The sequence below is a fragment of the Chanodichthys erythropterus genome, chromosome 6, assembly GCF_024489055.1.
Source record: "Chanodichthys erythropterus isolate Z2021 chromosome 6, ASM2448905v1, whole genome shotgun sequence".
In the NCBI taxonomy this organism is placed as follows: Eukaryota; Metazoa; Chordata; class Actinopteri; order Cypriniformes; family Xenocyprididae; genus Chanodichthys; species Chanodichthys erythropterus.
The window spans coordinates 31,747,091-31,774,012 of NC_090226.1; the positions used below are offsets into that span (position 1 = coordinate 31,747,091).

At 34.6% G+C, this 26,922-nt stretch overlaps 1 protein-coding gene across 12 annotated transcripts in view; it reads left to right on the plus strand.

Annotated features, from left to right (window-relative positions):
* LOC137021752 (copine-5) overlaps positions 1–26,922 on the plus strand; it is a 349,050-nt gene that overhangs the window by 38,046 nt on the left and 284,082 nt on the right. For all 12 annotated transcript variants that reach the window (XM_067388638.1, XM_067388631.1, XM_067388636.1 and 9 more), the window contains exons 2-12: positions 4,352–4,574; positions 6,712–6,894; positions 11,449–11,598; positions 13,804–13,938; positions 14,317–14,484; positions 17,275–17,390; positions 19,457–19,652; positions 22,326–22,515; positions 24,645–24,708; positions 24,801–25,025; positions 25,712–25,853. In XM_067388638.1, the coding sequence (XP_067244739.1) occupies positions 4,352–4,574; positions 6,712–6,894; positions 11,449–11,598; positions 13,804–13,938; positions 14,317–14,484; positions 17,275–17,390; positions 19,457–19,652; positions 22,326–22,515; positions 24,645–24,708; positions 24,801–25,025; positions 25,712–25,853 (1,792 nt within the window). The remainder of the gene's footprint in view (positions 1–4,351; positions 4,575–6,711; positions 6,895–11,448; positions 11,599–13,803; positions 13,939–14,316; positions 14,485–17,274; positions 17,391–19,456; positions 19,653–22,325; positions 22,516–24,644; positions 24,709–24,800; positions 25,026–25,711; positions 25,854–26,922) is intronic.

The following is a 26,922-nucleotide window of genomic DNA, read 5'->3' on the forward strand; positions in this document are numbered from 1 at the left end:
GGAGTGTGTGTGACTGTGCATGTGTGTTCTTGTTAATTGATTATTCATGGTTCTCTCTCATTTCCTGCCGCATTTGGTCGGTGTGTGCATCCCTCACAGCTGTAGATGCTAATGATCAATGTAACACACAGAATTAGGCTTTAAATGTGACTAACATACACTGTCTGTGTCTGAACTGCTACTGACAGCGTGTTTGTGGTCTATTTTATGTTTTGCTGATCTTGTAACACGAGGGCCTTCTTTGCAGATTGTGGGGTGTTTGTACTCGGCTATAAAAATTGTCCCCAGAAGTTTGCTAAATATGATTTTTTTTAAAAATCATGTAAAATAAATGTTTATATATATACACAGTCAAAAAAAAAATTATTCAGACATTTTTGATATTTTTGGTAAATTTTTACTAGTGGGTGCAGGACACCATAGTTCATTTATGTAAGTGAGGATAGCAAAATAAAGTAAACTGTGGCATATTATACCCAACAATTCTTCATACAGTGGACTACCAATAAAATTAATAAATAATATTTACTTATTACAGTAAAAATACAGTAAAAACAGTAATATTGTGAAATATTATTACAATTTAAAATACCTGTTTTCTATTTGAATATATTTCACAAAGTAGTTTATTCCTGTGATGCAAAGCTGAATTTTCAGCATCATTACTCCAGTCTTGAGTGTCACATGATCCTTCAGAAATCATTCTAATATGATGATCTGCTGCTCAAGAAACATTTAATGTGTACAATTGTACAAAATATTTGTGTTCAATATTTTTTTTTCAGGATTATTTGATGAATAGAAAGTTCAAAAGAACAGTGTTTATCTGAAATCTAATCTTTTGTAACATTATAAATGTCTTGACTGCCTTGCTGAATAAAAGTATTAATTTCTTTAATTTCTTTAAAAAAAAAAAAAAAAAAAAAATTCTTACTGATCCCAAACTTATGAACAGTAGTGTAAAATGTTACAGAAGCTTTGTATTTCAGATAAATGCTGTTCTTTTGAACTTTCTATTCATCAAGGAATCCTGAAAAAAAAAAAGTACACAACTGTTTTCAACATTGAAAATAATAACAAATGTTTCTTAAGGAACTAATCATCATATTAGAATGATTTCTGAAGGATCATGTGACACTGAAGACTGGAGTAATGATGCTGAAAATTCAGCTTTGCATCACAGGAATAAATTACTTTGTGAAATATATTCAAATAGAAAACAGTTATTTTAAATTGTAATAATTTTTCACAATATTACTGTTTTTACTGTATTTTTAATTAAATAAATGCAAGCTTGGTGAGCAGACGAAACTTCTTATAAAAACATGAAAGATCTTACCGATCCCAAACTTTTCAGTGGTAGTGTGTATATATAATATATATAATTGCACATCATATTTGGTTGAGAAAATACCCCCAAAATATCATTTAAAGTTATTATTGTGTTAAAAGAGAAAAGCATCAAACGGACATTACAAAAAGTATAGCTTTAGAAAGAAATATTTTATTTGATTCTTTTTTTCCTTTTTTTTATTCCGAATAGAATTCATTACACATACATTTTATGGCTACAATGGCCAATTTTTTTTTTTTTTTTTTTTTTTTTCTGAAGCTGCATCTGAATTAGTATTTAGATATATTTATAAATGGCTGATTCATTCAGGAATGAAGTAAAAGGCTCTCAGGGCCATTGAATCATTGGTTCACCTGATTGATTCGCTCAAAACTCGGATTCATTCAGAAACGAAACGCCACTGTGTGTTGCTAGGAGACGCACAACAGTTCTGCTCTGGCTTTACAGGTAATGTTTTCATTGGTAAAATTGAGCAAAAACAGACAATATTGTGTGTAAAATATATCAGAGTATTAACTTATTTACTGAACTTGTATAAAATCAATAGCACATTTGAACTTGTGTTATTCTGAACAAAAACATCACTCGTGTTTAACTATATCATATGATATAAATATGAGACAAAAACTCATGCAGGGGCATTTTTGCCTCAATATCTTGAATTTCAGGGGCATATTCTGCAGGCTCTCACGCAATGAGTTGTTGACCTGCTTCATGTTTGTCAGCAATCAACTGTATGAAATGTAAGATGAACTACTAAAGTCTGGTGCGGGGCGGGTACTAATAGTAAGAACTAATAGTACTTTTAAAATGTATTTGTTTCCTTAATGTGTGAAACATTTTAAAGAGAAAAAATACTGTGTGCACCTTTAATTCTGAAAATGCTGATGGTTTTCTTTTATGGGTGGGGTTAGGGTGTGGGTTAGGATTGGTCTGTAGTAATGAGAATTGACTTTGTATAAAAACAATAGTCTTAAGCCTGTGGTATGTCCTCATTCACATAAACGTGTGTATATGTCAGAAAGAGAAAATAGTCAGTCCACGTGTAACATGTTCTCAGTGTTCCCATGTCTCTCCTGGCCTCTTTTATGTAACCGAGCTAAACAGGCGTGTGTGTGTTTGGGGGAGCGATGGGGTCTAACTTGGTGGTCATTACAATGCAGCTTAAAATTAGATTTTTACATTATTCAAACAAAATATGAGTGGTGTTTGCAGATCACCACTCGACGGTGGTTTTTAGCATGTTGCTATGTGCTTGCTAAGGTTTTCTGATTGGTTGCCAGTTTTACCTTTTTATGAAAGTAACAAAAGTTTGCCACAATGTTCTGAATGACAAAAAGAGAAACAAGCTAAAGGCAAGTTGATTGTAATCAAAAGGTCAGGTTCTTGATCTCTTTGAATTCACTAATTTGTTGAAGATCATGTCAGGTGACCACTTCACTTTATGTCAGTTGATACGAATGCATTAGAAAGAATTGTCCATAGTAGAGATGGATGTGTATCAATTCATCTGAAATGCCCCAAGCAAAAGCTAATTGACTTGATTCAATTAATTCTTTAATGAATTAGGCTAGTGTTTTTTTTTTTTTTTTTTAAGCCTGGAGACTTAATTAACCTTGATGTTCACGTGAGAAGTGTTTGCTTCTTGTCCTTTTAATGAAAGTGCTTTAACCTGTTCTTTCGACCTGGTATAAAATTAATGGTTTGTACTGTATAATAATGAGGCCTATATCCTCATTACCTTTGGTGCATTCATGTCACTTTAGAATTACTGTAATTGTGCAAATGTTTTTTGGGCAACTAATGGCGCTGTGGTCTTAAAACAATTTTCACACACTCACTAGATTATTTAACTTTACATTGTCCAGTAGTTTATCTACAGAGATTGGATAAAATAATGTGAATACCTGGGAAATAGGCAATATTTCTTTATTAAGGTGTTTTACCACCATTTGCCTTTAATACAGCTTTAGACCTTCTTACAATTGATTTATGCAACGTTTGAATAGCCTCCAGTGGAATACTGTCTATCAGAACATCTGCTAATTACTTTAGAGAATCGGCTTCTCGCTCTTCTGCCCACGGTGGTTCAGTGAGATTCAAGTCAGGTGATCGAGTATTGAAGTTCATCTTGGTGCTCGCACCGACCAGGTTTTATGAACATGATTCATGACAGTGTCTTCTTCTCATTTTAGCATTGGTGTCTGTGATTTTAAAGTTCTAGAAAAATGCATCTCTTTCATTGGTTTTAGCTTTGTGAAGTCTCCTGTGATGTTGTTTTTTTTTTTTCTTTTTATGGAAAGAATGTCTTCAAGGAGAATTTTGAGGTTTGCTGTCACTTTGCTGCAGTAGTTTGTGGTTTTCGCCCACTATTCCTCTCCGCTGATGAAGTCTTGCCCTAGTTTTTCTATGCAGTAATAATCATAAAGGCTCGTGTTACTCTCAAAACACCAAACAATTGGGCCGTTAAGGTTACAGATGCTCCTGCTAAACAGGCTCTTATGATTTGCCCTTATTGGAAGTCTGACAAATCACCCATTTCATCCACAGCTTGTACTAAACACAGATGAACATAACTTATACTACACTGACGTGCAACCTAGAGAATATAGACAACATGAATTCATAATATTACAGTATTAGACTACAGCTTAATTGGAAATTATGCACAATAAAATATTCTGCTCAAACTTGATATTAACTTTGATTTCTCATATCTTTCAAATTTCATCTCAAGCGTACTCTTCACTGACACTGATGTGCCCTTGATGAACAAGTACACAACTGTGGGAAAAATTGATATAAATCACTTTCACACAGTACATATTGAAATGTCTCATTCTTTTAGATTGTCATACTTTTAAAAATGTATTAATATTTTTAATGAATTTTTATAGTTTAAGATTGAATCCAGCATATATCCTTTTTATTTTGACTTCTGTTGCCTTGTTCATTTTTTTCCCCCCACTTAGATTTGTTTTTTGTTCTTTTCTTCAGGATCCGGCCGCAGATGGCAAAAGAAAAGATTGAGGGATGTCACATCTGCACCTCTGTTACTCCTGGGGAGCCCCAGGTGCTCTTGGGTAAAGACAAGGCCTTCACATATGATTTTGTGTTTGACTTGGACGCTCAGCAGCACCAGATCTACAGCGCCTGCGTTCACAAGCTCATTGAAGGCTGCTTCGAAGGATATAATGCAACTGTCTTCGCTTACGGACAAGTAAGATCTACCACACTTGATAAAATGATATGTTTACCTGCAGATGAGTTATTTGCGATGGCAGAAATGGTTCAAAGATTAGCAAAAACATCCACACACGCTCACACACTTGATCTGAATCATATTAAACCTTTTTGTTTGCACACACGTATCGTCAGGTCATTCATTTCTCTGAATATTAAGTATTATCACCCCATTATTGGTTCGCCGTGACCCCGTGACCTTTCCCTCAGCGCTCTGGTGATGCGACAGCTGTGCCGGGCATCTTTTGTGAGGTCCGCTCGTCACACGCTCTTCACGTTTAGAGTGCCTATTGTGCGGCGCTCAGGGTTAATCGCTCAAACTGTAACTCTGTGTGTTACAAGATGTATGATAGATGCTAGTCTACTAAAACATGAGTGGACACTTGAACACCTGAGAGGAATACTTCTGCTAATGTGCAACCCTGAAGCAGGAGACATGAGCGTTATTTAAAAAGGACACACTACGAATACTATAGTAATAATGCCCTGTTTATTTGAATAATTTAACTATTGTTATTCCAATTATATGATATTATTAATAATAAATGTAATTATGTTCTTCATGTTGTGCCTAATTATGCTTCTTATGATGGGTTGCTTCAGAGTTTTATCAGCTTGAAATTTTTGGCTGAAAATGTCATAAAAATGCCATTCTAGGTTCTCGGCCAAAATAGACATTTGGCTGAAAATCATGGATGAAAATATTAACAAAAAAAATGTCAAATATTGTACATTAAGAACTCAGTGTGCATATGAAATTGCCAAATTTTGAGTTGAATTATTTTATTGATCACAATCACTTAATTTGGTTTACATTTGATTCATTTAAATATATTATGTGTGTACATCAGCTTTAAATGCCAGTGACATTTGCATAACTACAGTTTTGTCAATTTATTTAAACAATTTTATAAAGTTGTTGAAACCTATTTATTATTGTAAAGTCATGCCAATTGTAGGAAGTTAGTGTAATCACTTCACTTTTTAAATGGTACATATTATGAAAATGTAAATATTATAAAATTGATATTGTTTTTATTAGTTTATGGACCCTATCACACACCCGGCGCAATGCGACGCAAGTGTTTTTTGCTAGTTTCAGCCTGACGCAGTTTTCATTTTCACTGCCTGTGCCACGTTGTTTAAAGAGCAAATGCACACTCGCCCATCTGTTCGCCCATGGGCGTGCTGGTCTGAAAACGAGGTGCGTTCAGGTGCATTGTTGGCGTGTTGCTATTGTTTTAGGCAACTAAAAATAACCATTACCACCATTGACCAACTGAAACCTGATCTAAAGTCAATGGCACAATATTTTTTATATTTAAAGGGCGCATTAGTACAACGCGTGTACACTCTGCTTGTTACACACATACAGGGATGCGCAGCAGCACACAAACATGCCTAATAATAAAAATAAAAGAATTACAATGTAAAAGATTATTATTGTGTGCATAAAGATAAAAATTCCTACATGTCATAATGGATAGTCATTGCATGTATCAGAATGACCTATTTGCAGTAATGATGAATGAAATTGGCTAATTATTTAACCAGTCATGGCAATACACACATGTATTTAAACTGACTCATCAGGTTGAGAATATCTATATTCCGCCATGTAAATAGCAATCCTCCATGGCATGAGTGCAACTGGCTTTTAAAGGGAATAGAAGTTGACACTCTGATTGGTTTATTTAATGTTACGCCCAAAACACACCCATGGCTCATTAAGAGAATAGGTACAAACCTTTTTGGCCATGTGCACCATGCGCTTCAGACCATGCACTTAGATTGTTAAAATAGGGCCCTATCACTAGTATTTTTGCGGCCTTCAGCACAGTGGGTCGGGAATTTTAAGAATTTTAATTTTGTGTATGGCTTCTTGCTGTAATACATTATATAATATAATTTAATAACAGCAAATGAGACCTACTCAAAATTAAATGACCCAATAAGTAACCAAATCACAAAGAAAGATGTTCAAACAGAAAATTAACCATTGACAAAGCTTTGGTGCTGATAATCTTACAATGACTAAATATTGCCCAATTACTAAATCACTAGTTGTAAATGTGTGTTTTGTGTAAATGTGAATGCCTTGCTCTGTCATGCAGACCGGTTCAGGAAAGACCTACACCATGGGCACTGGCTTTGACGTATCCGTGTCAGAGGAAGAGCTGGGCATCATCCCTCGGGCAGTGCGACAACTCTTCCAGGGCATCCAAAAACGCAGACTGGAGGCACAGAGCGCCGACATGCCCCCGCCAGATTTCAAAGTCAGCGCTCAGTTCCTGGAGGTGAGACTACAGCCAGACAAATAAATAACATTTTTTAATGCTAAAGTTTTGCTGCCATTTAGGTCTCTTTATGATGTTAATTATTATAATTGTGGTTGTGTTTGCACTGGGGAAAAAGGACCATTTCACTGCTAGTAAATTTCACAAATAATTACAAAACAATTTCACATTTAATTCGATGTGGTTAAAGGGTTAGTTCACCTAAAAATTAAAATTATGTCGCTCCACACCTGTAAGACCTTCGTTCATCTTCGGAACAAAAATTAAAGGTGCCGAAGAACGTGTTTTTAAAAGATGTAATATAAGTCTAAGGTGTCTCCTGAATGTGTCTGTGAAGTTTGAGCTCAAAATACCCCATAGTTTTTTTTTTTTTATTAATTTTTTTAAATGCCTATTTTGTGGCATCATTATAAACGTGCTGATTCAGGCTGCGGCCCTTTTAATTCTCGTGCTCCACGTCATACAGCTAATATAACCCTCAAAATGGATCTTTACAAAGTGTTCGTCATGCAGCATGTCTAATCGCGTAAGTATGGTATTTATTTGGATGTTTACATTGGATTCTGAATGAGTTTGATAGTGCTCTGTGGCTAAAGCTAACATTACACACTGTTGGAGAGATTTATAAAGAATGAAGTTGTTTATGAATTATACAGACTGCAAGTGTTTAAAAATGAAAATAACGACAGTCTTGTCTCCGTGAATACAGTAAGAAACGATGGTAACTTTAACCACATTTAACAGTACATTAGCAAATGAAACATTTAGAAAGACAATTTACAAATATCACTAAAAATATCATGTAATCATGGATCATGTCAGTTATTATTGCTCCATCTGCCATTAAATATTTATTTAAACAGTTCATGTGACTACAGTGGTTCAACCTTAATGTTATGAAGCGACGAGAATACTTTTTGTGCGCCAAAAAAAAAAAAAAAAAATGACTTTATTCAACAATATCTAGTGATGGGCGATTTCAAAACACTGCTTCATGAAGCTTCAAAGCTTTATGAATCTTTTGTTTCAAATCAGTGGTTCAGAGTGCGTATCATACTGCCAAAGTCACATGATTTCAGTAAAAGAGGCTTTGTTACATAAGTGTTTTAAAATTTCAATGGTTCACCACTGGGGAGCGACTTTGGCAGTTTGATACGTGCTCCGAACCACTGATTCGAAACAAAAGATTCGTAAAGCTTCGAAAGTCTCTGTGACAATAAAGGCAACTGGAGGAATTACAAAATACAGCATGTTTTAGTCAAATGCCCTTTTTGTGCGTCACACGCCTCCCTCAACTCAAACAGCACAAACACAGCTCTTATGGGTGCTTGTGAAGGTATGTCTACAGGTTAATGTAGGTTACTTTCAATAAAAGGACCAACATATTACTTTTAGCTGTGTGTCATGAGTATGCAATTGTGTAGGCTAAAAGCACTCTCTAGAGTAAAAGAGCGTGTCTCACTTATAATAAACCCATCCAATGTATTTGCATTTTTTGATATGATGCGCCACAGCTGTTTGAGTCTGTCTAACTTGACACAAAGTAAACATTATAAACTGGTACATTTGTCTTTCTGAACAGGTGCATGAAGATGCTGTATGGTATTGAATTTCGGCTTGTACTTCTGTAACTGAAGCTGAATATCTTTTTCCATGTAACACATCAGTCATGGTCCCACACCGGCTAAACACCCTCTGGCTCCACCTGATACAGTAGCCACGCCCCAAACTCTCGCTATAGGTTGAGCTGGAAAGAGATTGACGGATTTGAGTGAGTGGACCGCACTTAAAGGGATAGATCACCCCAAAAATGAAAATTATCCCATGATTTACGTACCCTCAAGCCATCTTCTTTCAGATGAAGACAACCTGAGTTATATTAAAATATATCCTGCCTCTTCCAAGGTTCATAAAGGGACCATTTTTTTTTTTTTGAAGCCCAAAAAAGCACATCCATCCATCATAAAAGTAATGCATACCAGGGGATTAATAAAGGCCTTCTGAAGCAAAGCGGTGCATTTTGTAAGAAAAATATCCATAATCATGACTTAATAAACTGTAGTCACTAGCTTCCGGTAACGTCCGTCCACGCGTTCATGAGAGAGTCGAGTACCGGCGTAGGATGTATGATGTAGGCGTAGCGTAAGCTTAGGTGAGAGTTGACGTCTCTTGCCGTTCAAACAAATATGGCTGGGCAACAAACTCAAGCTCCTCGGACATTTTCTCCTTTAAAAATTCTCATTTTAGACTTCTAATTCATGACCGGTGTTTTGTTTTGCTCTTTCTGAGCTTCAGTGTTCATCAGTACATCTTGCGTCGGGTCAGAGGTTACTCTTCTGTCGGAACTATACTCGAGTATGGCCGTTTACAGAAACCAGTGATTATAGTTTATAAAGTTTTAAAAGGTGCCATCGAATTGAAAATTGAATTTATCTTGGCATAGTTAAATAACAAGAGTTCAGTACATTGAAATGACATAGAGTGAGTCTCAAACTCCATTGTTTCCTGCTCCTTATGTAAATCTCATTTGTTTATAAGACCTCTGAAGAACAGAGTTACGTAACAGTCGGGGTGTACGCCCCCAATATTTGCATATGCCAGCCCATGTTCAAGGCATTACACAAGGGCAGCCAGTATTAACGTCTGGATCTGCACAGCTGAATCATCAGACTAGGTAAGCAAGCAAGGACAATAGCGAAAAATGGCAGATGGAGCAATAATAACTGACATGATCCATGATAACATGATATTTTTAGTGATATTTGTAAATTGTCTTTCTAAATGTTTCATTAGCATGTTGCTAATGTACTGTTAAATGTGGTTAAAGTTACCATTGTTTCTTACTGTATTCACGGAGACAAGAGCCGTCGCTATTTTCATTATTAAACACTTGCAGTCTGTATAATTCATAAACACAACTTCATTCTTTATAAATCTCTCCAACAGTGTAGCATTAGCCGTTAGCCACGGAGCACAGCCTCAAATTCATTCAGAATCAAATGTAAACATCCAAATAAATACCATACTTACGCGACATGCTGCATGACGAACACTTTGTAAAGATCCATTTTGAGGGTTATATTACCTGTGTAAACTCTGTTTATGCAGTGATAGAGTCGAGAGCTCGAGAGGGGGCGGAGAGCGCGCAATTTAAAGGGGCCGCAGCCTGAATCGGCGCATGTCTAATTATGCCTCAAAATAGGCAATTAAAAAAAATTAATTGAATCTATGGGGTATTTTGAGCTGCAACTTCACAGACACATTCAGGGGACACCTTAGACTTATATTACATCTTGTAAAAAAACGTTCGATGGCACCTTTAAATATGGATATTTTTCTTACAAAAACACATCGCTTCGCTTCAGAAGGCCTTTATTAACCCCTTGGAGCTGCGTGGAGTACGTTTATGATGGGTGGATGCACTTTTTTGGGGCTTAAAAAAAATGGTACCATTCAATATTTTTTTAATATAACTCCAATTGTGTTCGTCTGAAAGAAGAAAGTCATATACACCTAGGATGGCTTGAGGGTAAGTAAATCAAGGGACAGTTTTCATTTTTTAGGCTAAACTATCCCTTTAATGTTTAGATGGTGCCTAGAAGGCTCAATGTTCACACTCTTGTAGGAAATAAAGCCATGAATGGCATACTAATAGCAGTCAATAAACTGGGTGGAGTGACTAAACTAATATTTTCTTGTAAAACATATTGCATTAACCTTTTATCCATCTTCAGTAATCATTTTTATAGTGTGTATTGGGCATGTTGGCAGATGGCTGGAGTCCCAGTGTTTTGACTCCATTTATCTGGGCTTGATAGTCTCATAACGAATGTGATTGAGAGGGAACTGCTCTTGATGACATGGAGAAAACCCCCTCGCAAGCCCATATTTATTTGATATCAGTCATTAGCGCCGACATCAGGCGAGGAGGAGGCGTTCAGCTGCCAGGGTGCGCAGACAGCAGTGTAGCTGTAAACCGATTACCCCCTTCCTCGCGTTAAGACCTGGCTTAGGTAATGAGTTTAAACCTGTAACAGGACATTTTAACGATCCGTGCCGCTTGCTGTCTGGCACTGGCTGCTGTTTGTTCAGCAGAAAGGCGGCTCACCGTGGGGAAGGACGCGACAGATTTGTCTTGCGTCCTGCGGCTGTGAACGGACGGCGTCCCCCGGGGCGGCTTTAATAGGGCATTAAGATGCTCTTATTTCATTAGTCTCGTCCTTTCCAGAACTCTTTTGTGCACTTTGTACATTGTTTGTCTATGTTAGCAGTTTGATTTATTGTTTTGAACCTAAATTGATTTTATTAAGATCCTCTGTGTCACTTCCCCAAGTGAGGGAAGCTGGGAAAAGCCCCATTCGCTTCTTTCTCTTTTTTCATTCTGTCCTCAGTTGCAGTCTTGCTGTTATATTGTGAATTACGTTATCATTATTTATCATTTCCTTGTCCATCAGCTTGTGTGGTCTCTGGGCTTCCCGAGGTCAAACATGCGGGGCTTTGGCCTTTTGACCTTTGCCCTCTGAAGGTCACAGAGTGTGTGTATTTGTCCTGCAGCTCTATAACGAGGAGATCCTGGACCTGTTTGACAGCGCACGTGATCCCGAGGCTCGAAGCAGGAAGTCCAACATTAAGATCCATGAGGATGGGAGCGGAGGGATTTATACCACAGGAGTGACCTCACGGCTGGTCAGCTCAGAAGAGGAGGTCAGCTATCTGTCCACTGCGACCTCTTCCAGCCTTGTTATCTACAGGAGTCATTTCAATTAAAATTGACAGTTTTTTGTTTCTTAAAAAAATATCTTTTCATTCATCTTTCATTTTCATCGATTCATCAGTGCACACCATTCTAAAAAAATATAATGCTGTGTATTAAATGATTAATATTTTACCAATATTTAGCAAATGGAGAAAAGTAATTTTAACCCAGTAATATATAATATTAAAACTGCAGCTAATCTTGCTACAAGCTAGTAGTTTAAACTGCAGTCAAGCTAACTACTATTAAACAACAATAAAAGTAAAAAAACACCATCATTACTATAATTACTTTGAAAACACAGTGACGAACTTATAATTATAATTATTAATATAATTATAATATTATAATTTTGTAATTAATATGTATTATTGTAATATAGTCATATTTGTATATCACTGCAAAAAGTGATGTACAAATATGACACCTCAAGCATTATCAAACAAGTATTAATAATAATAATAATAATGTTTACTAATAATAGTACAAATAATTACATATATATATATATATATATATATATATATATATATATATATATATATATATATATATATGTATATATGTATGTAATGATAATAATATTATAATATTATATGGTAATAATAAACAACAATATTTAATATATGATACTAATAGTAATATGATGTTCAATATTATTATTATTATTATTATTATTATTTATTAGTATTCATCTTCTGTATTGAATATTGTTAACAGCAATATTTAATATATAATATACTTGTAGTAGTAGTAGTAGTAGTAGTAGTAGAAGTATATTATATATTAAATATTGCTGTTAACAACATTTAATACAGAAGACGAATACTAATAAATATTATTATTATTATTATTATTATTTATTAGTATTCATCTTCTGTATTAAATATTGTTAACGGCAATATTTAATATATAATATACTTCTACTACTACTACTACTACTACAAGTATATTATATATTAAATATTGCTGTTAACAATATTCAATACAGAAGATGAATACTAATAAATAATAATAATAATAATAATAATAATATTTATTAGTATTCGTCTTCTGTATTAAATATTGTTAACAGCAATATTTAATATATAATATACTACTACTACTACTACTACTACTACTACTACTACTACTACTACTACTACTACTACTACTACTACTACTAATAATAATAATAATAATAATAATAATAATAATAATAATAATAATAATAATATTTAACATCACATTGCTATTAGTAACATATATTAAATATTGTTGTTTACTATTACCATATAATATTATAATATTAACATTTTTTATATATATATATATATATATATATATATATATATATATATATATATATATATATATATATATATATATATATATATATATATATATATATATATTATTTGTACTATTATTAAACATTATTAATAATAATAATAATAATAATAATAATAATAATAATAAAATAACAAGTGATATAATATTAAATATTATTATTAACAGTAATAGTAATTGTGTGTGTGTGTGTGTATGTGTGTGTGTGTATATATATATATATATATATATATATATATATATATATATATATATATATATATGTATGTATGTGTATATGTATATGTATATGTATATGTATATGTATATGTATATATATATATATATATATATATATATGTGTGTGTGTGTTAATAAACAAATAATATTTAATATACAACATAATAATAGTAAAACTAATAGTAATATGTTAAACATTATTATTATTATTATTATAATTATTATTATTAATAGTAGTAGTTGTAGTAGTATGTTATATAATAAATATTGTTTAATTGTTAATATAGATGACGACTAGTATTTTTGCAATATTATTATTAATACTATTTAAACATCAGTGTTTGTTAAAAACACATTGGAAGTAGTAGTTTGTTTTGATAACTACTGTGACAGCTCACTCCATTGAATATTTGCTTTCACTCAGAAACACGACGCATTACTGTAGTTAAAAGCTATGCAAATATAGTTTTATTGTTTGTCATATTTGTTTTAAATGGCTCTTATTAAGATGACTTGAGCTAGACAATAAAAAGCTTTTGTGACTGTATGAACAGAACAGTAGATATTTCCACACTCACACCTGCTGTACTGTACGTTCTCCTCAGCTCCTGCAGTGTCTGAAGCTGGGCGCTCTGTCCCGCACCACCGCCAGCACGCAGATGAACGCCCAGAGCTCCCGCTCTCATGCCATCTTCACCATCCACCTCTGCCAGATGAGAGTGTGTCCGCAGCCACAGCTGGTACGGCCCTGCCAGAGACATCAACACACGAGCATCAGCAGCTTTAGAAAACAAGCACTGCTTGCCAAGACCAACTGACAACACATGTGAATATTAATTAAAACTGCATGCATCATGTTGAGAGCTGTAAGCTTAAATTACTGGATTTCAAAGCCGTTAGCAAGTTTAAGCAGGTCGTAAGTTTTAAAGTATTAAAAATCAGACTGCTGCGGTACAAAGCAAAGTAATTATATAAAACCACTGGCATTAGAAACGTCAACACTGAACATGTCGGTGCAAAAGGAAAATGCAGGAACATTGAAGACTGCACACATAATTTAAGAAGATGCTTGTGTTAGTAGCTTAAAGCTGTCTTAACTCTTCCCTCTCTCACTCCAGGTGAACGGAGAGATGAACGGTGTATCTGATAGTCCCATCTCTCAGCCCGAGTACGAGACGCTCACTGCCAAATTTCACTTTGTGGACCTGGCGGGATCGGAGCGTCTCAAACGCACAGGAGCCACGGGAGAGAGAGCGAGAGAGGGCATCTCTATCAACTGTGGCCTGGTACGCAGACTTTTCCAATCCCAACTATAATAGGAATATGTCATCCTAAAATGAGATTCTTTCATCCGAGGGTGATTCGCAACACTTTGCTGCTCGAAACAATGATGTTATTTTTCTGTGAAATGCGAGTAGAGTTAACCAGCAGAATTTCCTGGCGGCTGTTTTTCAGTCTTTCACAGGCAGAATATATATATATAAATTACAGTACAGTCCAAAAGTTTGGAAGCAGCAGATCAGCATATTAGAATGATTTCTGAAGGATCATGTGACACTGAAGACTGGAGTAATGATGCTGAAAATTCAGCTTTGCATCACAGGAATAAATTACTTTGTGAAATATATTCAAATAGAAAACAGTTATTTTAAATTGTAATAATATTTCACAATATTTCTGTTTTTACTGTATTTTTAATTAAATAAATGTAGCCTTGGTGAGCAGACAAAACTTCTTTTAAAAACATTAAAAATCTTAGTGGTTCCAAACTTTTGGACTATACATCCTCTTCCAGGCAGATTTTTAACATCTTTAATTGATTGGAACTTCTTAATTATTGCCCTGATGGTGGAAATGGTGATTTTCAATGCTTTAGCTATTTTCTTACAGCCATTTTCTATTATGTGAAGCTCAACAATCTTTTGCTGCACATCAGAACTATACTCTTTGGTTTTACTCATTGTGATGAATGATTACGTGAATTTGGCCTCGGTGTTTCCTCATGTTTGTATTCCTGCGGAACAGGAAGTCACGGCTGGACAATTTCATGTTCATGATCACCCTGGTGTGCTAAAAAAGGTGTAAATAATTGTGGCCAACATGTTTTGGAGAAACACATTTATTTCATAACGTGATTTTCACCCCACTTTCAATTCTTTTTCTTCAATGAAAGGTTAGATTTTTGCTAATTTTATGAATTGAAAGATCAAAAGGATAAACAATGCAGATTTATTTTTACAGTCATCTTTGATCATAATTACCAAGGGTGCCAATAATTCTGACCACAAATATATATTAGTAAATAATTTAATAAATAAAAAATTTATAAATAACATTTTCTTTGCAAATTTAAAAGGTTAGCAATAATATTACATTTTAAAATGTTAATAAAAATAATAGTGCTGTCAGTTGATTAAAATTAATCGCACATTTTTCTGTAATTTAATCATGATTAATCGCACTTAAGATTTTTTTAAAATATATTTTATATTGTAAAGCTTTCACATTGAATCTCCAAATTAATGTACAAACAACATAAAGACGGTATATTTTAAATATTTGCTTAATGGCATTTTTTTTTATGAATGTTGCCAGAACTGCTACTGATGTCTCTATTAAATGGATTTTTTCCTCAATTTTAGCCAATAATTAGAGCCATTCAGCATTACAGTATAAATGAAAGCTATCAGTTGTAACATTTAATAGGCCTTAAAAATATAACAACTTTTAATTGAAGTGAACAATCTTCACATAAACCCATTGTAATAAATGTCAGATTCACCTGTGCCTTGTCAGTTTTTTTTTCTACTGGTTTGGCCGGTTCAGGGTTTTACCTGCAACAAAAAGTTGTTTTTAATGTTTTTGACCCATGTAACCTTGTAAAAAGTGCTTTAAGATTTTTAGGTAGGTCTAACAGATAAATATATAGAAATTTAATATATAATAAATTGAATATGGATTAATATATGGATTAATCCTAAAGCTGCAAAAGTTATTTAGTCAAAAGCAGTGAGTGATTTTCTCTTTGTCTCTCGTTCTTATTAGGCTGCTGTCACTTTAAGACCTACCACACATGGCACGGATCTGACACGTCCTATTTTCTCAGAACTCTTTGTTCATTTAAGACTTCATTTAACTCATTTAAGACGGTGCTTGCAAGGATACTCAACAAGATTGGCATTTTGAGCTAATTTTGTCCGTTCAAGCACGAAAGAGAACTCAAAGCGGGGCTAGCTCGCTGTCTGAAGCGTCATTCTGTGCGCGCGTTTCGGGTGTTTGTTCATGGAGAGCCACTTCACAGTCGTTTGACAGTACAGATTTGAGTTTTCTTTGCATGGTTTAATAGCACTTGAAAGAATGATAGCCTGATCATATACTACTGTAGTGCAGCCAAAGGATGACAGAAAATAAAATGGATGTTGTGTTAATTGCGTTAAATATATTTAGTGTTAAAATAAAAATAAAAAAATTGCAAAATTAACGTTTTATATATATAAACATGTATATAGCGTGTTACGTGTGTGGTGTGCGTATATATATATATATATACGCACACCACACACGGAGCTACATGATAGAGTAGATTGTGACAGAATTAATTTTAAGTGACCAATCCCTTTAACCATGATTAGATAAATGTTCAAGATGAGCATTAATTAATCCAACACCCCAACACCACAAAACTGGCTTTGTCAGGGATTTTCAGAATACCTAGACTTCATTATCATAATTGTGAAGGTCCTTTTAGCTGAGTCAAGTTTTTTCATGTTAACTATGGTGTGATATTCATATGGAATAAGTTGTGCCTCCTCCTCATTACTGCTGGGTTTGAGTAGTTGTCAGATTAGATGAAGGGAAGTCAAGGTAATTTCATTGTGAATGAGATCTGAAGAAGAGCTAAAGCCTGGAGGAAAGCCAAGAAGTGCCATTGTTCTGAGCCGAATAGAGCTCTATTGTTTTAGAGCCTAGTTACTCATTTGTAAGAGAAGCTATTTAAAAGCTTTTAATCTTAGATAGCAGCATGCGATGGAGTGTGACCGGGTCTCTCCCTCTCTCTCTCTGTGTGTGTTTGGCAGCTGGCCCTGGGTAATGTGATCAGTGCATTGGGAGATCAGAGTAAGAAGGCGGGTCATGTGCCTTACAGAGACTCCAAACTCACACGCCTGCTGCAGGATTCGCTGGGAGGAAACAGGTAACATCTGATACACATGTATACACACTTAAACACCATAAAGCCCATATATTATGTGTATACTGCACAGTCGTACGTATAGCTTGTATGCGTGCACAGGCGGTCAACGCATGCACATTACAACAACTTCCAGTTCCTGGGCAATCTCTCGCCATAAGTTATTATCCATATACACATCTTTATAATTGTTTAGGCTAAAGCCTGTATGTGCACAGTCGAACGCACAGCCTTGCAAAGTATACTTAATTTGACTCGTATGCATACACACGTGTGTTTATGTATCATACTAGGTAACCATTGTTCTTCAGTTAATCTAATTATAATTACTGTGGATTTTTAGATGCAAAGACATCATTTAGTCCTTTTATGAAGCTATGAAGTTATTCAGGTTGAAGTGAAGAAACCTTTGTAAGTTGTGTTGTCGTGGGGACCTCCCATTGACTTCTGTTGTTTTTTAGAATATGATAATTATATTATTATACCACACCTTCTCACAAGACACAGTTTTTGTTATTGTTGTATGTGAAATTAGATATTGTTCAGTCTCTTAATGTAGCTTTTAGTCCCAACATAGCAACATGACTTTATTGTCATGTTATGTTTTATATTTTATTATTAAAATATATATTTTATTATATAATATATTTTTATTATACATATTATATAATAAAATATATAATATATTTATAATATTATAAATATATTATATATTTTCATTATATATATATATATATATATATATGTATTGTTTTATTCTATAATATATATATATATGTATATAATATATTTTATATATAATAAATATATAATAAACTTTATAATATATTTATATATACACACATACATTACATAATAAAAATGTATAATATAATATATTTTAGAAGATAATATAATATATTATTAATAAATTAAGATAATTATAAATACTATAGAGACCATCCCTACTTTTTATTATGTTAGGTTTATTGCTTTTATTTACATTAAATAATTAATTATTTTTAGGAAAATGGTGTTCTATAGAATTTATATTGTCAGGGGGCATGATTGATTTCATGCATATGATCGTTTTGTAAATATTATATTTATAAACTTAATATGTATTATCATTCAATTTTCAGCCCAAATTACTTTGGAATTTACATACAAGTCAGGTGACAAGATTAATTGAGAACCTTTTTAAAAAAATATGTTTAATTTTATATATATAGATATTTATTTATTTTTTTACTTTTTTAAAATTATGTATTTTGAAAAAAATAGTCTCTGTAAATTAACATTATCTGTCAGCCTAATTACTTCACAATTTACACAAAAGTCAGAGTGCATGATTAATTGGGATCATTTTTTAAAATATTATATTTTATGTATTTGCTATATATTTAAAAAAAATGTTTTACTGTATTTTCAAATAATTAATCTCAGTAAATTAACATTAAATTGACAGCTGTAATTATTACAGAACTGACATAAGTCAGGGGGCATGCAAAAATCTGTATCTGTAATTAAATAAATTTATTTTAGAATTGAAAAATAGTTTAATTTGTATTTTTTTTTAAATAATGAATTTAACATTAAAATAACAGCCCTAGTTATATCCTTTATTCATTCACTATAAGAAACTTTATCTTGAAAGCTTTAAGTTGTTGAAACAGTTGGTCTCCAGCCTCGGATTGTCCGTGCACTTGTAAACATTGCTGTGCACAGTGCAGTCATTGTGTCTTGAAGGTTAATGCATGCCTACAGTGCACTGCATCAGTCTGCGTGGAAGCGCAGCGTTGGGTCACTCAGCCCACAGTGGACGGCACAGGCTGCCCATATATCCTTATGATGTGGGTTCAGAGGGGGAGTTGATTGAATTAAACATGAGGGACTGCAGACAGTGGCGCTCAGTCCCAGCCGCATCCGCCAAAATATGCAGGCAGCGTGTGTGGAGTCCATAAGAGCGTTTGTGTTTATCTGCCATCTGTTTGTGTGTTTTATCTTTCTGTCTTGAGTGTTTGTCTGTGAAAGATCTCATAGACCCTTATGCATTCCTGTCTTCTTCTGCTTTGTGTCTGTGTACGTAGTCGGACTGTGATGATTGCCTGCGTGAGCCCTTCTGACCGTGACTTCATGGAGACCCTGAACACTCTGAAGTACGCCAACCGCGCTCGCAACATCAAGAACAAAGTGATCATGAACCAGGATAAAACCAGTCAGCAGATCAGCGCCTTACGAGCAGAGATCGCACGCCTTCAGATGGAGTTAATGGAGTACAAAGCGGTGAGGAGGAGGATCTGGAAGGCTGTGGGATAATTCACGCCACAATGAAAATTTTGTCATCATTTACTCACCCCCATAACATAAATTGTTCTTCTGTGGGAAAAAAAAAAAAAAAAAAGATGTTTTGTAGAATGTCTTGACTATTTCCAAACAATAAGAGTGGATTGGCACTGAGGTTGTCAAGCTGCTAAAATTACAACATAAAGTGCTCAAAAGTAGTTCATATTACTTGTGGACTATATTACAAATTTGCTAAAGCCATCTGAATGAGGAACAGCCAGAAAAAAGGTCATCATTAGCTGATAATCTGGCCCTCATCCAGCAGGTAGACCTTCATGGTGGCGTTTTTATCTACAAATTGTCTATGCATTTTGTAGGTAAAATGTCACCATGCATTGTTTGCGAATTCATCAATGATCATTCAAATTATCTCTTTTATCTCTACTCAAACCTTTTGAGGGTAGGTTTAGGGTTAGACCTTCATGGTGACAGTTTACCTACAAATCCTCTAATTCATACAATTTTACTTGAAGATGTTTGTATATAAAAACGTTTATAGTTAAAATGTCACTAGGAGTTGGTTGCAAATTCATATATATTTTTTTTTGTATGATCTACTCACACTCTTTAAGCGCAGTTTACGTCACTTCAGAGTTCCTACTGCCGGTGTGAATGCAACCAGGAAAATGGTTATATTTCTCGGGGAACCACCCTGTTGGCTTGTTCCTATAATCAAGTTATAATTAGAAGAACCCGGTGCGAAAGCCACTATTTTTATACCGTGCATATGTTTACTTTTTTTATTATTATTATTATTATTTATTATTATTATTGTAGGGGTGAACCTTTATGGTAGGGCTGCACAATCTTTCTAATCGCGATTACGATTAAAGATGCAACAGTTTCGTAATTGTTCAAAGGCGCAATTATAAAAAAACATCCACTTACATTATTCTGCGTGCTGAGGTGTGTTTAGAGCATGTTACATTGTAAGAGGCAAAGTCATGACTACTTCAGCATGTAAAAGGTCTAACCTAGCACAAAAGGAACTACCAGTGACAGAAGTGTACACTGATTGGTCGATTGAATGCAAAACACCAGCATCCACTATTTAAAAAAAAAAAGCTGTGTACACAGCCTATATATTTACTCCACAAACTAACTCTACAAACATGGAAAACAGTGATAGATGGAACCTTACACTAACAAGAATATCCAGCATGACTCTGAGAAGACCAAACGAAACATGAATATACATTTCTGCTAAGATGGCGACATTGGGCATCAACCACATGGCAAAAGCTAATACTTTTTCATATACTGTCTACTTTGTATAACATTTCTATATAATAATGTATTAGACAGGACTGTTAAACAGACCGTAAACTAATGAAGACTGAGAATGTGAGCGCTGTGAGCTCAGGCTCTGGCTGAGCTGTTCTCAGCACCGTCAAAATAAAAGTCACAACAACAAGCGCAGTTTACGTCACTTCAGAGTTCCTACTGCCGGTGCGAATGCAACCAGGAAAATGGTTATAGTTCTCGGGGAACCACCCTGTTGGCTTGTTCCTATAACCAAGTTATAACTAGAAGAACCCGGTGCGAAAGCCACTATTTTTATACTGTGCATATGTTTAAACCACACCAATGTGTAGTTGACATTTGAGGCTTAATGCTATAGAAAAACAACAAAAAACTAATTCAGGAAGAGTGTTTTCAACTTGTTTTTATTTTTATATTAAAAAAAAAAATGGCATGCAGTTGCTTCAAACAGTGGTATAAAGCTATCCAAACATCATTCAATGTATTTGTGATATTTCAAGGGAGTAATCGACAATTCAGATTTTTGTCATAATCGCACCGCCATACTTCATGGTGACGGTTTACCAACAAAACATGTTTTCGAGCAAGATTGTACAAATTCACACTTGTGAGATCATGTTGCCCTCCATCATAGCTCTCAAATCTCAATTTTTGCTTTTGAGAGAATATCATATGGGCTTTGAATGATGACAGATTTTTCATTTTTGGGTGAACCTGAAAGACTGAAGTACCAACTCACTTGAGTTATTAGGATAGCAGATATATGACACATGCCAGGATGTTGTAGGCAGCAGGAACCATTTTAGAGTGACAGAATTGACTTTAAATGTCAAGATATCGTATTACTTGTTTATTTTACTAGAGAGGAAACAATTCAAGCTGACATTAAAGTCTCATCAAGCAGCTAAACAATTACTTCCTCTGTTACTAAATCAAATGGAGAACTTGCAGTAGGTAGTGAGTCTGGTGACACTCTTTCATGCCTAAACTTTCATGTTATTTCTTCCCTTTCCTTCACCGCCACCCAGTTGGAGCTCTGGCTGTTTATGTAATAAGTCCAGGAGATGAGGAAGCCTGAGTGGTGGGCTTGTGGGTCATGATAACATGGTTGAGCTCATGGGATCTCGCTGGAGTTAATGGAGCGTAGCAGTAGCTTAGCGCCTCAGACTGACCTGGATGATAAACGGCCTCTGGAAGAAGTTAGCGATTAGCTGTGATGGCGTTGAGAGAGTTGAGCCGTCCTGACAGAGAGACCGAGTATGAAAGGATTGGGGGTCTGTTGCTAGGGTGGGACGAGGTCAGCGCCTAGCTTTCTGTTGCTCAGTCTTTTGCTCTTTGGGTTTCTTTCAGGGAAAGCGAGTGGCCTGTGACGATGGATCCGAGGGGTTTAGCGATCTGTTTCAGGAGAACTCGATGCTCCAGAAAGAGAACGATACTCTGCGTATGCGGGTCAAAGCCATGCAGGAAACCATCGACCACCTCAACACTCGAGTCACCCAGCTGCTCACCAATGGAGTCAACCTGCTGCTCACCAAGACTGGTGAGAGACCCCTAGTGGTTGGAGAGGGCATTACCATCGTATTAATGTGTTAAAGACCCCCTGTGGAGAAAATCAAGTTTTTAATGTTGTTTATATGTCTATGTGGTGTTTTCAATATATTCCTTTAAAGACAAACCATGTTCAAATTCATCAATCAACACCATTGGTGAGAATTTTCTCATTAAAACTGCAGTGATCTAAAGACAGTTTCAAAAACGCAGTTTGAAATCGCTGGTGTTTCTTACATCACAAACCACCTTGTAACCAATCATGTCAACGTGCTGGCGGGATTTAGCATATCATTAACTCGAAAAGAAGCCAGGTTATCCCAGTATATTTTTCTGTTATGTTGATATGAAAAATTGGGTAGATTTAGCAATATAACGGGTGTATGATGTAAATTAGGATGTTATGATGAACTTTCTCCACTGACGTTCAGAGTTATTCAAAGCATTTGTAAGGATACTGATTGTTAGAAGGCAGCTGTCTGACTCTGACATGGTGAACGGGAACATGGTTTGTGTAATATTAGCAACACATTATTAGCTGTTTGATAACGTAGTCAAGCAAAACGCTAATCATATTAATTACTGTTATGTGTCTCACGTTGTAAAGAGCGATACCATTGTGTTTACCTTGTTTACCTCAGTAAGTTGACCGAGTGGATCTCTGAGCTCATGTGAGCGAGTGTAGGCGGGGCTAATTAGCATATTTATTGGTCCACATATACTAAATTAAATAAGGGTGTTGATTTACATCAAGTTATTTAAAGGACATGAAGTTTTTTTTTTCACAGGATTTTTTTTTTAAATGTCATTTTAAACAAAGATGAGCTTTAAGGGATAACATTACTGACTACAGGGGGCTTTAACAGAAATATGAAATAACTTCTTAACTACATTTTACACTGTCAGTTTTTGTCACCGTTAGTTTTTTTTAAGTCGGCTTGGTGTGTCACGGCCTTTGAATTGTGTTAGTAAAATTTTATGTTGGTAAATGTTTCTGCTTACTGAATATTATTATTCATGTAAAAACTATTAGAGAAAATATTAGGGCTGTCAAAATAACGCATTCATTTCGATTAATTAATCAGAGAAAAAAATAACGCGTTAAAAAAAATAACGCAGATTAATCCATTCCGTATTGACCTTTGAACCTGAAGCCGTTCTAGCCACCATTCGACTGTAAAATGAAGGAGGGAGACGACTGCTGCGCTGATGGACAGAACGAGCAGAGCTCCTCCCTCGTGCGCGTGAACTCTCTCTCTGTCTTCAAAGTAAGCACCGTCTTTCTGCACTCTCTCTACCTCACACATAATAATCTGAATCAACTGACACAGTGCTAAAAGTTCGTAAGACTGAATCCATGTTTCACGAGGCGCATTCGGAGAATGTTTTTCCTTAATAACCGATGTCCTAATAACAGTCACGATTCGCACGCAACGCGTCAACGTCCGCTAATGTCTGATTCGCGACCTAATGACTCATTTGAACAGATTCATTTTAATGAATCATGACAACAACTGATCTGTCCACACGGTGAATCATTTACTCGAACAACTGAGAAATGAGAACATAAGTGTGCTTACCCCATTTAGCAAGAGTGGTTAGTAAAATTAGCCTTAATAATCCACAATATTTTCAGGTTATTTAAATGACAATGTGTAGTAAATTAGGCCTACCTATAAAATCAGTTAGTTTAGACTGGAGTGAGGTGAAACCAGAACAAAGCAAGTTGTTGTTAGCTAGGTGCATTCAGTTGTGTATGGTAGAAAATTATATTATTAGTTAATATAACTTCTAAATGCTACTTTTTAATACTTTTCAGGTTTAGCAAAAAAGCATCTTCTCTTACAAAGCTATGAAATCACTTTTTAAAATGAAGGCCACTGAAGGCCTCCATACAATATTTAGTTATTTCTTGAGATTGTATTATTTGTACTTCTCTGAGAAAATTGATTTTGTTGATACCCTTGATTTTAACAAAAAAAAAAGTCTTAAATATATTATTTAGTTTCTATTTTAAATTTTAAATAAATTCCAAAGAAGCTGGCATGGAGTTAAACAAACAAACGTCATAATGTCTTGTCATTTCTTCTATGCTAAATAAATCTGTCACTCTTGCTGCAGGTGAAACGAATGAGGAGATTGGCAATCTAATCCAGAACTACATTCGAGAAATTGAAGAGCTGAGGTAACAATAGAAGAGACACACTTGTATTTTGGATGTTTTATCATAGCAATAAAAAAAACAATGACTCAACTCTCTCTCTTTGTCTCTTTCAGGTCTAAGCTGCTGGAGAGTGAGGCCATGAACGAGTCTCTGAGGCGCAGTTTGTCTCGCCTCTCCGCGCGCTCTTCATACCCGGCCTCCCACCCGTCCACTCCAGCACACGCTCTAGGCTCCTCCCCCTCTGTTTCCATGGATGCAGAGATGACCGATGTGATTCGGCAGGCCAAATTAGATGTAGAGAGGCTAAAGAAGAAAGAGAGAAATCAGAGGAGGAAGAGGTGAGGCCTGAGGAGCAACCGAGTGTCTGTACATGTGTGAATATATATATTATTTATTTAATTATTTACAATTTATTTTATCACTTTATTTCATTTTTTAAAATTATTTTATTCTATCATTTCTTCTATTTTTTTCTTAGCATTAGATTGATTGTGTATTTGGAAGACTTTAATATGCTTGCCCTCTTCTGTTTTATGTTACTGAGCCAATAAGAGGCTGTAAAATGTGGCAGAATTAGATTTATCTCTTTTCGTCTGTGTGCCAGTATGTCCCGACCGACTCAAACTAAGGACAGCAAGCTGGCATAGATACAAGTATCTCTCGGTAAATTGTCTGTTATAATGAATATGAGTACAGCGATGTCCTGCACTAATGTGGCCGTAATGGGAGAGAGGCCATGGGTAATTTGTGAACCCAACATTACAGAATTACTACTAGAAGTCTCAGCTGACCGGCAAAGGGTAAAAAGCAGAAGCGCCAGGATAAATGAGTCCCTGTGGTGCGATTACATGACTATTAAATGACGTTTGCATCAGATGTTGGTGGTATTGTCAGTATTATGGCCTGATCCTTTATTGTATGTGTGAGATTGTGTGATGAATGCTGTATTGATTACATCTGTCAGTCTGTCGATTGTCTATTGAAATGTTGATGATAGTTCATCATTGTCTCTCTTTTTTTTAAGTCCTGAGAAAGAAAAGGGTTTGAAGAAGAGAGCCAAACTTCATCCTCAAGAAAACGGAGAAAAGAGCGAGAATGGGCTGAGCAGAGAAAATGAAGAGAGACGAGAAAATGGAGATGGAGACTCTGATAATGAACCTGAAGAGGTGAGAGAGGAGGTTTATTCAGCGTATGGAAACTGGTCTAAGCAAGTCGTGATATTGTGAGGATGAAGTTGCATGACAATGTTTTATGAGAATGAATGCGTGATGTTACGAGAGAGTCATAACTTTGCAAGAATTAAGTGGTAATAATGCAAGAATAATTTGATGGCAATGTTTTATGAAAATAAAGATGAATGAAATTTTATTGTTTTGTGAAAAAAGGGGTGTGCCAATAAAATATCAAGAATAAAATTCATATTTCAGGAAAAAAAATCATACAGCAGTATTTAATGACTGTAAAGCTGTAATATTGCAAGAATAATACCTTAATATTTTGAGAAAAAGTATTTTCACTTTCAAAGAAACATTAGCCTTGAAATAAAGTTGTAAAATTTCAAGAATAAAAACTTATTCCAGGAAAAATGTCATATACCAGTATTTTATGAGAATAAAGCCATAATATTGTTTAATAATAATATAAAGCTGAAATAATTCCATAAAATTTGTTATATTTTATGAGAATTAATAATATTGCAGGAATGGAGTCATAATACTTTGATATATATCAGTATTTATTTTTTTTAGAGTAAAGTCATAATATTATACAAATAAAGTTGTACAGCAGTGTTTAAGCATAGTCATAATACTGCAATAATAGTTTTTATTTTTTAAATAAGTCTTTATATTAAAGAATAAAGATTATACAGCAGTGTTTTATAAAGTTTAAAATCATAAAATGACATTAATAAAGTTGTTATACAAAACAGCTTTAAATATTAAGTCATAATATTACAAGAATAGAGCTTTAAAATTTTGAGTTGGAATTCATTAGGCATAATTACTTTATATAAAATAAATATGAAGCATATTAGAATGATTTGTTACACTGCAGACTGGAGTAATGATGCTGAAAATTCAGCTTTGCATCACAGAAATAAATTATGTTTTAAAGTATATTAAAATAGAAAACCATTATTTAAAATTCTAATAATATTTCACAATATTACTGTTTTTTTCTGTATTTTTGATCAAATAAATGCAGTCTTGGTGAGCAGAAGAGACTCCTGTGTAT